We start from the raw sequence: 13,815 nt of genomic DNA, 5'->3' as shown, positions 1-13,815 counted from the left end.
ACTTCAGGAACCCCTGAATATTTTGTTGCTGGAATAGATCACAAACATAATTTGATAACAATTAGGAACACTGTCTCTTTATGACAGATTTATATCCTTAACATTAATCTAGTCAGAATCCTATGTCACTGACCTTGTCATACAATTCCCAGGGGAGCTTCCTGATTGACAAGTGCCCTGCCCCTTTCTGTGGCATCGCCCCCTTAAATGCATGTGATTTCATTCACATGACATCCATGCTAAACCTATAGTAAAAGTCCTGTTGAGTAAATTTAGTTAGAACAGGAAATAAACACAATGGAGCTTAGGTGTCCCACATTACCCAATGTCCCAGATTACCCCAGCCATTGTTGGAGTGATTATTACAAACAACAGGAACAACAGCACTGGTAATACGGGTATTAACAAAGAGCTGTTTTAGTTTGATAAACATCAACTGGAAACATAAACTGATTCCTTGCATTTCTTCTGCAGAAACTGAACCACAGTCCTTTGCTGTGAGACAGTGGGGGACATGCTGGATATCCAACTTTAATACCCCGGCACTCATATGTGTTTTCAGTATAAGTTATTTACAGCACGTTTCAGGGATAAAAGCAAAAATAACAAGGCTAGCCATGTGACAGACAGTAGTATAAGGGGTTTGGGTTTCAAATTGCTGTATAAAATAGAGTTAGGACTTGCATGTCAATGTATTCATCAAAGACATTTAGTATAGGCCTGCTGCTGGCAGAGAAGTCGTATTTTAGACATCGAAACTCCTTAGATACGTATCATATGTGTGAGAAAGGTTTGATACCTTTCTCTGCATTTCTTCTCACCAACTTTCCCCTTCTTTCCTTCACCCCACACTTCCTTTACCCGTCCATTTCAACCTTTTATCACTCTCTGTTTTGTTCCCTCTCACAGCTCTCAGTGGCTGACATCACACACTCACACAAAGATCTCTCATTTACTTTTCCTGCAGTAAATGTTAGAGACAACTGCCAGGGGGGGACAAAATATAAACTGCTGGACTCGGGCTATGCAGCCCTTACATACATGTAGCACCATAAATTGATTTGTCAGCTCCAAGCCTGAGCCTGGGACTATTAAATGCTTTCAGAAGGAGTCAAAGCTGTAAAGAAGGAAGAAAGAAAAAAGGAAGCACAAAGTCTTTAATTGGCGAAGCATGATATCACCTTTCCAGGGACTGTTAAATGTCTCAGCCAATGCTGCTTACAAGAACAAGCAGCTTTTTCACTAGCATCCAATTAGAGTGGGTTGGCAGTAACTTGTCTATATTCACAGTATGTAGCCCCCTGATTAGTATTCTCAGCCTGCAGATTAAATACAGTGGAGAGCGTTGCTCACCTGTGCACATGTCTGTTATCCTGCAATACCAATCAAGCTCCTATTTGGCTTCACGTGTCCATAATTTCTACCAAAACGGAGTATTCTTCAGACAAAATGCTCCATCAGGAAGCATTTCAATGACAAATTTAAGACAGTGGTCTTGCTGTTGGGGGCAACGCATCTCTACGTCCGCTATATGACTCATCTGTGGCTGCAGTGTGTTTTATTGTGTGTGTGTGTGTGTTCTGTGTGTGTATGAGAGGTGAAGGCAGGCAGCTGAGGTAAGTTAAATGGAACTGAAACCATCTGGTCTTCTCCTCACTACAGTAAACAATAATAGCCCCAACCACCACCACACACACACACACACACACACACACACACCACCATTCAGTCCTGGCTTTCACTTGTTTCTGGTGACAAATTGAGATGATTGTCTAACATTAAGTCAAAAGTCTTGTAGTGGCACTCTAAATCACTACAAGGCATTTTGTGTATTTGTTATTAGTTGTCAGTTTAACCCTTAGATGTCCTGTTCACGCATTGATTTAAATTATGTTAGAGTTTTTGCTACAGTCATATTAGCCCACTCTAAAGCTAGCAAACATTACTGTACAGTAGTTATTGTGGATATGTTGACATTAGCTTAGCTTAGCTATATAGCTTAGCATATTTTAGAGAAATAGACTCTTACTTTAATATTTGCCAGTTTAATAATTTGATGATTTAATAAACCTATTTAATGAATGATAGATAACATGGGCTATTGGTCATCATTTTACAGTCGTATGTATGTATATGTTTTATTTAAAACATTCTCTTGATTTAGTATTTCTTTATTTGTAGTGTTGACAGCTACCAGATATACATCTGAAATGGTTTTATAGATGGTGGATGAGGAATCAGTGATGGAGTCAGATTTACATTCTGACAGCTCAGATGAAGACAACCCAGACTTTCACTATACGGTCACAGCATTTCCTCAGTTTACTAAGGAGAAGGTCAGAAGGCTGCCTCCAACTATCAACGCAGTCCAGTGAAGCAGTGCGGAGGTGTTGGGTGGCTAAAGCCACAACACAGCCACAGGAGAGAGGACAGCAGGTCAAGTGGAAAGAGTGTCAGATCTGCCCAAGTAAAACTGACAATGAAGTAAACAATTGTGTAAAATGTAATGTGTGCAATGATCACAGCCAGAAACAGGTTGTTTGTCTTCTTTTGTGTTAAAATGACAAATAAACATTACAAATCATCAATAATTCTTGTGTAAAATTCAAATAATTATTTTGTGCCAAATGATGAAGGTTTTTATTTTTTTCCTAAAATTGTCATCTTACGTTACCTCAATATACTGCATCTCTCCTCCGCTGCAGCTAGTGTTAACTGGAACATTTCATAGACCAAACAATTAATTGAAGAATAAGAAAAGATTTCTTAAAAAACTGATTAATCAATAATGAAAGTAATCACTGGCTGCAGTCCTAACAACGTTATTATAATACTCTGCTGCAGTATTTCAGCAAGTTTATTCCCTCAGGGATGTCTACTCTTACAGTGTCTAATACATCACAAATGGATAGTCAGAGCAGCCATAATAATATCTAATTACCTTGATTGGACAGAAACCATTAGTATATCTATAAGCCAGACAGCTCCCCCACTGCAAGACATACAGACACAGTATTTCACAGTAGCAAATCACATAATATATTATAATCGTTTACATTATATGCATATGAGCATATGAAGATGAATGCAGCTAATCTTTCTTAATAGGGCAGACCTACAATATACGCATGAAAGCACTGGGGAGGCTCACATGTGCATCCACAGACACACACACACACACACACACACACACACACACACACACACACACACACACACACACACACACACACACACACACACACACAGAGGCAGGAAGAATCTTCTGTTTTGGTCTGGACAGTGTTACATGATGGAGCAGGTGAATCCGCAGCAGTCTTTCAGTAGCGTAAGTCCAGTTTTAGTGATAAATGGCGCTGATGTGTGCTGGGATTTGGACTCCACCGTTTGATCTTGCAAAGCACCTGATTGAAAAGGAGACGTGACAGTAAACTCTTATTCACCACAGCATGTTCACACTCTCATCCTCTAAATCTTCACTGAAAGTTGTATTCCTTCGATGAAAAGCTCGACATTTTGGGAAATATGCTTCTTTACTTTCTTGCTAAGAGTTAGATACCACTCTCATTTCTACGCTAAATATGAAGCTACTGCCAGCAGCTGGTTAGCTTAGCTTAGCACAAAGAACTGGAAACAGGGGGAAACAGCTAGTCTGGCTCTGTCTAAAGGTAACAAAATGCACCTACCAGCACCACTAAAGCTCATTAATTAACATGTCTCTTTTGCATAATTTAAAAAATATATGTGTTTGGCATTTTTTCTTTATTGGACAGTCCATAGTGAGGAGGCAGACAGGAAACAAGGGGAAAGAGAGTGGGGTATGACATCACAGGCTGTAATAGAACTGTGGACGTTGCAGTTATGTGGCATGCGCTGTAACCATTTGGCTACCGAGACGCTCTAATAAAATGTTACATACATTTTGTTTAATCTGTACAAAAACTGGAGTTTAACAACAACAAGCAACGTCTCTGCTTGTTGCCTGGCAACTGGTCCTGACAAAGAAATAGTCTGGCACATAACCCCCCATAAAACACCAATTTGTCATTTTTACACTTACAAACGAGCTATAACGTGTTAATTAGTGAGCTTTAGAGGTGCTGGTAGTTGGTTTGGTTACCTTTGGATAGAGCCAGGCTAGCTGTTTCCCCCTGTTTTCAGTCTTTGTTCTAAGCTAACCAGCTGCTGGTGGAGGCTTTAACATTTTCATGAAATCAAACCCCAGTTTTGATACTATTTAGGGCCAGCAGCTATTTAGTGAGCTAACCCTGCACATTATTTAAAACTGCACATGATTGTTAGCTGGTGGGCTGTATAGCGAGCAGAGCAATATCAGTTTTAAATATTGCAGGGAGTAATGGAACAAGAAGGAGTAGCCACTGTGAGCTGTTAGATGAAGAGCTGCAGGCTCCTCAGCAAGGTAACCAAGTTTTTTTACTGTGCGCTGCACACTGTTATGAGGAAAACTACTCGTGCCGTGTGCACCATGAAACCAGATCTTTTTCAATCATTTTTGACTGACTTCTTTAATAAAACAACGTAGGTTTGTTTGGCTGCACTGTAAACAGATACACCAGCTGCTCTTCTGTTGTATTTCTGTCAAAGAAGCTGCTCTCTAGAGTGTCTGTAGTATTAAACCTCACTTGCTGTTACCACAAGTAACTACAGGTGTCACCAAATCAACCAGGTGAGAAATCTTAAGGATTATGACTTAAAAACTTAAATGTATTTTAACTGACGCGCTCATGCAGAGTGCCTTCAGTAAGCTAGTGATTAAAGGTTGTAGCAGAACGGCTCAGCTCTGTGTTTGGATCAGACATCTTTGGTTGAGCCATACATCTGGTGCAAAGATTACAACTGAACTAACAGAAAAGGTATTCACACCTAACTATTTTCATCCTCTTACACACAACTGCAACCCACGATTTCTTTTTAATTGGAAGCTTGCACATGACGGCCTCATGGTTCGACTCACCTTTTGCAGCCAATGTCTTTGGAAATTTGGACTGTAAAAAGGCTGCCATTTCTCTGTCTTCCTCTCTTTCCCTGTGGAGGAGAATATTTCCTTATTTTTTATTTGTCAAGTATGTGGTTCTAAGATTTTGCCCATCTTGTTAAATGTCACTGGACTGCATTTGAGAGAAACCAAGGCTACAGGCTGGACTAACGAATCCTCAGGAGAGGATTCTAATCTACTGTGCATGGTGTGAATTCACTGCTGCGTCTACACACAATCCTGTCCTCAATCTATTGTCACACACACATTATATAGTGAAGGAAGATGTCCTCTCACATCCCTGCAATCTTTCAAAGACCAATCAAAATGTCACTCAAATACGTTCTGTCAACTGCCTGCTTATCAGTGGATGATAGCTAATTTAACACCACAAACAGATAATGGACTTGCCATTACTATTCAGTGTAAATATACAGAGAGGATGCACAAAAAACACAGAGACAAGGCTTTATAAGAAGAGAGCTATGAAGCTCAGAGAAAACCTTTTAGAAACTTACTGGATCAATAGTCTGAGATGGTGCAAATAAGTAAATGTCAGAGTTGTTTTTAGCAATAGGTATTGTGTAAGGCACTTTTTTCTGTCACATGGCAAAGTCAGATGGCAGAGGTATTGAACTAAAGTGGTTTGGGGAAATCTTCAGAAACCTTTTGTCTTATGAACAGACAGCACTGTAATAATGTCTGCTGTGCCTGTGTGTGAGAAGAACACCACTAAGTCAAAGTCCGTTTCCATCACTGGATGTAATAACCTCACCTCAGCCTTTCAAACTCCACGTCATCCACGAGGAAGTCTCTGGTCTCCACCAGCTTGTTGATCTGCTGCAGCAGCTCTTCTTCCCTCTCCCTGTCCTCCTTGGACTTGTCCTTGTCTGTTCAACAGTCACATGACAAGCCTTACATAAAATACAGCCATCACTGAGTGTTAAAATGATAAACTATTATATTTTACTATAGTTATACTTGCTGCGTGGGTTGTTTCGGCAGGTATTTAAAAGAATATTTATTATAGACATCATGTCTTATGCTGCTGCATTGATGTTTCACAGCACAGGAGTTTTAAAGACTGTTCAATTTGTTTATTGTTGTGTATATAGACAGAAAATCAATGTAACACTGATTAATTGCACACAGAATTGAACCAGAGTCTACAGCCATGCTAGCTGCTCTGTGAGGCTGTAGTTCGGCACAGCTAAATGCTAACCGTAGCATGCTAATTTGATCACATGCAGAGGAATGTGAGTATCTATCTGAATATTTATAACACTCTACAGTGTTATTTGAAGTCTTTATGTGTTTGCGGTAACAAAAGGTGAGGTCATTTGATGTGAAAAGCTTTCTTTTAAAAAGTCACGTTTTTTAATCACAACCAGCTCATTCTGAGGATGTGTTGAATTCCCTTCAGTCCTCATTACGGAGGTAATTGCTTGTCAGAAAAACAGTGCTGCTGTTGGCTGACGTCTTTTCAGTGATAACACAGCAAATGAAAACCGCATGCGGCCTGTCCTAAGCAAAATGTCTGCAGGTTAAATAAAATGTGACAAACACCACACAGTAAGACAGTTCCTGCTTTTTCATTCACCTGGAACTGAGACAAGTTTGTGCAGCTTAGTCTTCAGCCTTGTGATTTCTTTGCAGAGCTGTATGTCATCCATCCTGAGAGGGAAACAAACAAACTATGAATAGATATTTTGCAGGAAATGCCTGTGTAATAAATTATACAGACCGCCAAATCAGCTTATGTAAAGAATATATTGAAATAGCTAGTTTTCTCTTCAAGGGGCTTTAAAAACATGAGAATGGATTTTATATAATGGCAACAAAGCAATTTCCTTCCTAACTTTACATACAAGCATCGGTGTGAAATTGTACGAGCCTATCAAAGAGAAAAACACTGGACTCAGATTTTGTGCTCAGATGACAGCGAGGTCTGTGAGTTTATTAGCTGAAATGACACTGCACGCTGCCTTCTGTGAATGAATCACACCTGACGGTATCAGATCTCATTTCACCGTCTGACTCTGATGCGGATTTCAAAACATCAGGGGTCAGTCACACAAGTGTTTGCGTGTGTGTGTGTGTGTGTGTGTGTGTGTGTGCTGCAATTACAGCGATGACAAAAAGAGGGAAATGACTGTGATAGAAATATGTACTCTGAGCTGTTGGTTTAATAAAATAGATTTCACTTCAGTCTACTTCAGCAGTATATATTTCAGGATGACTCATATACTGCCACTCAGGAGTGTTTATTCAAAATGGGCTTGCATGAGAGTAGTCTTAGAGAGTAGTTGATGGTGCTGCATCAACTGCCTACAGCAGGATATCAGTAGTAAAACAAGACTAAGAGTCTACAGCCGTGCTAGCAGCTCTGTGAGGCAGTACACAGCGATGCTTTGAGCAAAAATCTAGCGTCGATAACGCTCAAAATGACAATGCTAACATGCTAATGTTTGGAAGATATAATGTATTTTTTGTGTTAGCAGGATAGTATTTGCTAATTAGCAATTAATTAACATGAATGTCTGTACCAAATTTCATGGCAGTGTACCCCATAGTTGTTGATTTCAGTCTGGACCAAAGTGGTGGACCGACTGACAGGCTGCCATCTCTAGAACCATGCTGCTAGTGAGGCTAAAGATAAAGATAAAAACAGTGGAACACATTTATGACTCCAAATATTAAATGCTGAATATATGCTTATTCGCTTTCTTGTAGAGAGTTAGATGAGAAGATTGATACCACTCTAATATCAGTTGGTTAGCTTAGCTTAGCACAAAGACTGGAAACAGGGGGAAACAGCTAGCCTGGTTCTATTCAAAGGTAACAAAATTCACCTAGCAGCACCTCTACAGCTCACTGATTAACTAAATATCTAGTTTGATTAATGATTACAGCTAGGCTAGCTGTTTCCCTGTTTCGGAACCGGCTGCTACCTCTAGCTACATATTAACTGGAGAGAGATATGAGAGTGGTATCTATCTACTAATCTAACTTGCCACCAGAAAGCAAATAAGAAAATTTCCTAAAGTGTCAAACTATTCTTTTTAAGTTTTGTAGTTGCCTGTACCCTTTATTACAGAGCCAGGGAGGGGACATGGACGTAATTTTTGCTTAAAGCATGTGCGCGACTTACTAATGGGCGTGCTTTATAAAAAAATGTATTCCTTTAACAAGACAACCGGTTATAGCTTTTCAAAATCAACCCCAGTAAAGGAATGTAAAAGTCATTTGTTTTCATATGGTAGAATTTTGTTGTTTTACTAAATCTCCCCGCAATGATAGAGCTTCGGTTGCTGTCTGTGTTGCATTTGATATAATACAAGTCAACACATGCAGACCCGTGGAGACGAGAAGGACAACAATCTATTTTTGGGAGTGGGATTGTGCATCACTTTTCACCCTGGATGTGGTTGAACATGATTGGAAGTGAAAACATGATGTGAAACTGATACGTGTCGTTATGAACCACAGCACTTATCAGACTAGTCATTTTGAAGTCTCGCACAGCAAAACAAAACCCCGAGCAAAAGTCGTTATTCTCTGTTTCTCTGATTGATCGTATGGCCACATTATGTAGTCCTGGTCGCTGTGCATAGTCCCCGCTCCCCCACGTCCATCCTCATGTGTCAAAATAATGAGGAAGGGCTCGTCAGAAAAAGAGTGAAATAATTAAAAGCAAGGATGAGAGAGAAAGGGGAAAAGAGCATCTTTCAAGATCTGAAAAAAGAAAAAAAATATGATGGATGTGTGTGTGTGTGTGTGTGTGTGTGTGTGTGTGTGTGTGTGTGTGTGTGTGTGTGCTGGTAGTCTGCTAAGACTGTTTTCTTCACACACTTTCTGCCATCATGCACATGGCTGCTCCCAGTGTTGCTGGCTGACAGTCATGGTGCAACCTCTCTTATTCCTGAAGGGCTGTTAAAAGTATCTTGGTGTATTCAGATCCCTGTACAGCAGAGCTTTACTGTATGTGTGGGTGCAGAGGACCATGTGTTATCCTCTTGGGTGTGTGAGTGTGTGTGTGTGTCATCATGTCATCACTGTGCATCAGCATCCAATCCCAAAACCCTCAAATATGGCAAATGTTACAATTAGACTAAAATGTGTGTTCTTTCTTTGTGTCTGTGTGTAAGATGTATTTAAATGTACTGAATGTGAAGAAACAGATCTTACATGTATCTCAGCTCTGATTCTCTCCGTACGAGGATGTCTCTTATCCGCTCAATTTTGCACAGCTCTCCTTCAATGTCCTCGATTGTAATTGTGGAGTCAGCCATGGAAATGACATCCTCTGCTGAAAGACAGACAAGACCATAACACCTTTATTTGGGTCTGATAATGGGATTTTTTTTTTTTTAATTTTTTACAGATACACATTCTGTTTTAATTCAAAGACTTTATGTTCAACTGCCATAATCAAAGTGCCTTCTGTAAACTATTCACAAAATCCACAAAATAATTTGACCAAACTTATTGTGAAAATCTGAAAGGAATACATAGTGAGCAGTAGACCCAGACATCTAAGCGATTTCAGGTGAAATTGAGGCTGGCAACTCCTCCTATCATGTAACATTACTGTGGCTGTTTTACAAGAACCAGCACTTTAACAATAAGCAGTCTTTGGAATATCAGCTGCTTTTCTTGTTCCTGTAACATTTCAAAGTAAATCTATCAGAATGTCACAATTTCATTTGACTTTACATTTATGTTTTGGATTACAGTTATCCTCAGCAGAGCAAAGAGAAATGATAAAGTGTGAACAGCCTTCACAAAGAATTGGTGATGGCATCTGAGACGTTACCAGGCTAAACATGGGCTGCCTCTATAATAAACTGCGTTACAGCAGACATTTTGATGTGTAACTGCAGGAGAAGCAGGTGTAACTAATAACCTTACCTATCTTTCGGCAAGAAAGCAAATGATCCTATTTTCCAAAATGTAGAATTATTGCTTTACATTGTCTGCTTTTTGTCACATTAGTATTACTTTGTTAGCACAATAATTTGTCAGTTCTGAGCACAGAGAGTTAAAAAAAATACTAAAACTCGAAAATTTAAAAAAGTTCATCAATAGTAAAATTCTGTGTTACTGCCCATCTTTCCATTGCACCGTAAGTGCAAAATTGCTTAATAATTGGACTAATGTATTGCACTCAATATGTCTAATCAACCACTTGTCTTGGTTATAAAGGCTCTTGAGAGATTTTCGAGACACATGACAGAAAACGTAATGTGCAACTACCAAAAAATCCAGAGGCAAACACAAAAAGCACATTAAATGAATGAGACCTGCAATAATCCTTGTTCAGCTCTAACCATTAAAACTGCCCTGATCAAATTCACCATCCTGCTATTATCTGTTCAGAGCTCTGTGGACCCCCCCCCCCCAAAGTAATTCTTCAAGCATTACTGAATAACTGCACTGCCCAGCCCCTGCAGCCTCCTACTCCTCACAAGGAGCGATGAGTCATCCAGCAGAGCTTGGATCGGCTTTTAATTACCTGACCTTGTGTGAAAAGACATTACAGCCATACACACTGAATCACTGGGGATATCAGGGCTGCACAAACACACAACCCCCTCAAACCCACACCTACGAGCATGTGATTTGGTTTTTTAGTGTCAAAACAGCCTGCATGTGTTCCTTTACAAGCCCTCCAACAGGTTCCAAGCGTCAAAATTGTTCTTGGCTTTTAATTTCACACTGTCACTTTTAATTATCCTTGTTATACAGCAGGTTTGTGTAGATACACAGTTTGTATTATTTACTGGATGTGTGTTCTTTTTACTTCTTAAAGCCTGCATATCATTTTGATAGAATACAGTTGTAGTAATACTGTCACACCGTTAAGGCACTCTTAAAAGTCAACCATGTTGTTCATGTGCTGTATATTAAGGGGATCTAATAAAATGAATGTGTGCCTGTGTGTGTTCTTGTAATAAAGTGTTGCACACATGATATTGCAGAGAAGAAGCTGGTATAATGGGAATAACAGAGGACCAAGAACTGAGCCTTGAGGAACACCAAAAATTAAATCTCACAATCAAGCTAAAGATAAAAGGTGTCTCCATTAACTTTAATTTCGTAATAGTTTCCTAGGAATTTTCTTGGGAAGAACTATGTAATTTGGTACTAATTATAGGGAAAATAGGTATATTCTCAAAAGAAAAGAAAAAAACATGTAAATACATTTTTCATTCAATACTGGAATCTTTAGTCTATATATATGTTGAATTTTATGCTTGCCCCTATAGACAAAGTTTACATTCCTGCATGTTCAGCTGACCTGCTGTGCACTGGCATTAAGGCTCTGTAGATCTAGCAATTAATTAAAATTATAGCTGACATGATGAACCGATTAGTTGATTGACAGAAAATTAATTAGAAACTATTTTGATAATCAATTCATTGTTTTAATCATTTTTCAAGCAAAAAAAAAAAAAAAAAAAGCCAAACATTCTCTAGCTCCAGCTTCCCAAATATGAGGATACGCTGCTTTTCTTTGTCTTATGTGACAGTAAACTGAATATCTGTATATGTTGGACTGTTGGTTGGAAAAAACAGGAAAGACATCATCTTGGATGTGAAGGAATTGTGACATATACGCACAAAACGCTTCATCAAGGAAATTGTCAGAGTAATCAATAATGAAAATAACCGTTGGTTGCAGGACTAATTGGAATAAATTAAAAGGACCAACTAAACACCAACTGTGTGTATTTTATATAATTACCAACAAATTACATTAAAGGAAACTTATTGGAAACTTTTACAGACCCAGTTACCTTTTTTTTCCTCTCAGCGGGCTATGTTTAAATTTGACTATCCTAAAGAAAAATGAAAAAAATAAATAAGCGGAGGTCATCGTTAGAAATTTGGCAGTGTGGAAGAAGGCTCTTAGAGAACAAAATCCTACACTTCCTACACTACATGTAGGAAAACGCTATAGGACAAAAGCATGGCTTTTAAATGAATAATACAATTCCCAGAAAACATAACCGAACTGTTAAATGAATTTATTGAACATGTTTTCCTGCAAAAAAATGTTCATCTCCACATCATAGAAATACTGGGGTTTACAAGCCTAAGCCCTCCTATTGGCCCCCGACAGCCCTGCTTACAGACAACTTCAACATGCTCGCTGTGAGGGTCTGCAGGGACCTCAAGCTTTCAGCTCAAAGTTGGTGCCGTGTGACACATCCCCTTCTTTCGCTGATGACTTCATACAGTAACACTATTCAAGCATGCATCCAGTTCAGCTTCAACACAAAACGTGTGCAGTGGACGCATCACAAAACTCACTTGATTTCTCCGTCTTTCCGTCCACCTGCGTCTTTTCCAAAGAGCCGTACTGTTTAGAGGATTTTCTCTCTTGTTCCATATTCTTCAAAAAAGCAGTCCCCTTTTCCGACAGTTAAAAAGAAATATTTGTGCAGCCTGAAATTTGATATTAAAAAGGTATCGAGGAAGACCGTGTGGGGGAATTGTACGGGAGGAGAGCTGCAGACAGATGCTGAACCGATCGAACTGAGCACCGATGAGCTGAGGCAGCTGATGTCCGCTGCGGGGCGCCACCTGCTGACAGAGCCGCACTATGACACACAGCAGCAGCAGCAGCAGCAGCAGCCCGGTGATAACTAGAGGAAAACTGAAAGATTACATTTCAACAGTGGTGGCCGAAGTATTCAGATCCTTTACTAAGTAGCAATACCACACTGTGAAAACACTTTACTACAAGTAAAAGTACTGCATTAAAGTATGTAAATATTATCAGCAAAATGTACTTAAAGTATCAAAAGTAAAAAATACTCATTGTGCAGTAAAATGGTCCCTGTCAGTGTTTTGCTATTATATATGTTTCTGGATTAATATTTGCATTAATGTATATGTTGCATTTTACTGCTGTAGATGCTTAAGGTTGAGCTAATTTTAAGTACTTTATGTACTGCTGGGTAGTTTAATCTACTCTACTCATAAAAAGTAAAGTTTTTATGAGCTCAGAAAAACAGCCGTTTTCAGCTTTGTGAAGGTGCATTTTCCAGCTGATCCAAAACGGGAGAGTTTATTTAGCTTAAGAAGCAGGAGAATTTCCTCCGCTCATAAAAGAACACTTCATCCTTAAGTTTATCAGAAAAATTCGAATTCAAAATCACCAAATATGGAGTTACATGGTTTTACTTGACAGGAATGGTATGAAAAATTGTAATCTGAAGAAAAATGAGTAACTAAAGCTGTCAGACAAATGTAGGGGAGTAAACAGAGTTGAAGTACACGTCCCTGGGATTTGTTACTTGAGTAAATGTACTTAATTACATTCCAACACTGCATTTGAATCCATTGAGAGAAGCAGACTACTCATAACTGAATTTGTTTCCCAAAGAGGACATATGTATGGAATCAAATCAGGGCCTAAAAGATTTTAGGCTTGTGAAATGTTTACAAATAATTCCAAAGTCTGCCGTTGTAAATCTGTGAAATAACTCAGCAAGAGTCGAGAAATTCAACTCTGTGAATGTTTAGAAAAGATTTGTAGCTGTAGAAAACAAAAATTAAGAATGTGCAAATAAGAGATAATAATGATCAGATTTTTAAAAACACGCTTAGCCATCCTTCCTATACGTTATATAACAATCAACATTAAAGACAAAAGTGTTAGAATAAACAGACATCTGCCTTTTTAAAGGTCCACTGCGCTCTAACCACAACACCAGCACTCTCCACGGGAGAATCGAGCTGTCTCCCGTCATGAATTTTCCACCGCGCCTGACTGAGTTCAGCTGCTAACGACATACTGGGGATGACTT

The 13,815-nt window shown here is 39.1% G+C and overlaps 1 protein-coding gene across 2 annotated transcripts; it reads right to left on the bottom strand.

Annotated features, from left to right (window-relative positions):
• Positions 1-2,150: 2,150 nt before the first annotated feature.
• On the bottom strand, positions 2,151-12,774 carry zgc:171844 (uncharacterized protein LOC100151763 homolog). 2 transcript variants are annotated; one of them, XM_044182414.1, is made up of 6 exons: positions 12,314-12,774; positions 9,185-9,302; positions 6,597-6,670; positions 5,772-5,886; positions 4,976-5,046; positions 2,151-3,404 (listed from the first exon to the last, which is right to left on the bottom strand). In XM_044182414.1, exons 1-6 carry the CDS (start codon positions 12,390-12,392, stop codon positions 3,286-3,288), a joined length of 576 nt encoding a protein of 191 aa, XP_044038349.1. In that variant the 5' UTR covers positions 12,393-12,774; the 3' UTR covers positions 2,151-3,285. The 2 variants fall into 2 exon arrangements, with proteins under 2 accessions (XP_044038349.1, XP_044038348.1); XM_044182413.1 differs by having other exon boundaries at positions 9,185-9,305; positions 12,314-12,767.
• Positions 12,775-13,815: the final 1,041 nt, after the last annotated feature.

Source organism: Siniperca chuatsi, linkage group LG21 (assembly GCF_020085105.1).
Source record: "Siniperca chuatsi isolate FFG_IHB_CAS linkage group LG21, ASM2008510v1, whole genome shotgun sequence".
Lineage (NCBI taxonomy): Eukaryota > Metazoa > Chordata > Actinopteri > Centrarchiformes > Sinipercidae > Siniperca > Siniperca chuatsi.
The sequence above is the reverse complement of the archived record's forward strand: the minus strand, read 5'-3'. Positions and strand labels throughout refer to the sequence as shown.

Excerpts from the sequence above, each read along its gene's own strand:
- zgc:171844 (XM_044182413.1), bottom strand. The coding sequence starts at position 12,392 with ATGGAACAAGAGAGAAAATCCTCTAAACAGTACGGCTCTTTGGAAAAG. Across the intron at positions 9,306-12,313 it reads CGGAAAGACGGAGAAATCAA|CAGAGGATGTCATTTCCATG; the intron begins GTGAGTTTTGTG and ends TCTGTCTTTCAG. Across the intron at positions 6,671-9,184 it reads GAATCAGAGCTGAGATACAT|GATGGATGACATACAGCTCT; the intron begins GTAAGATCTGTT and ends TTTCCCTCTCAG.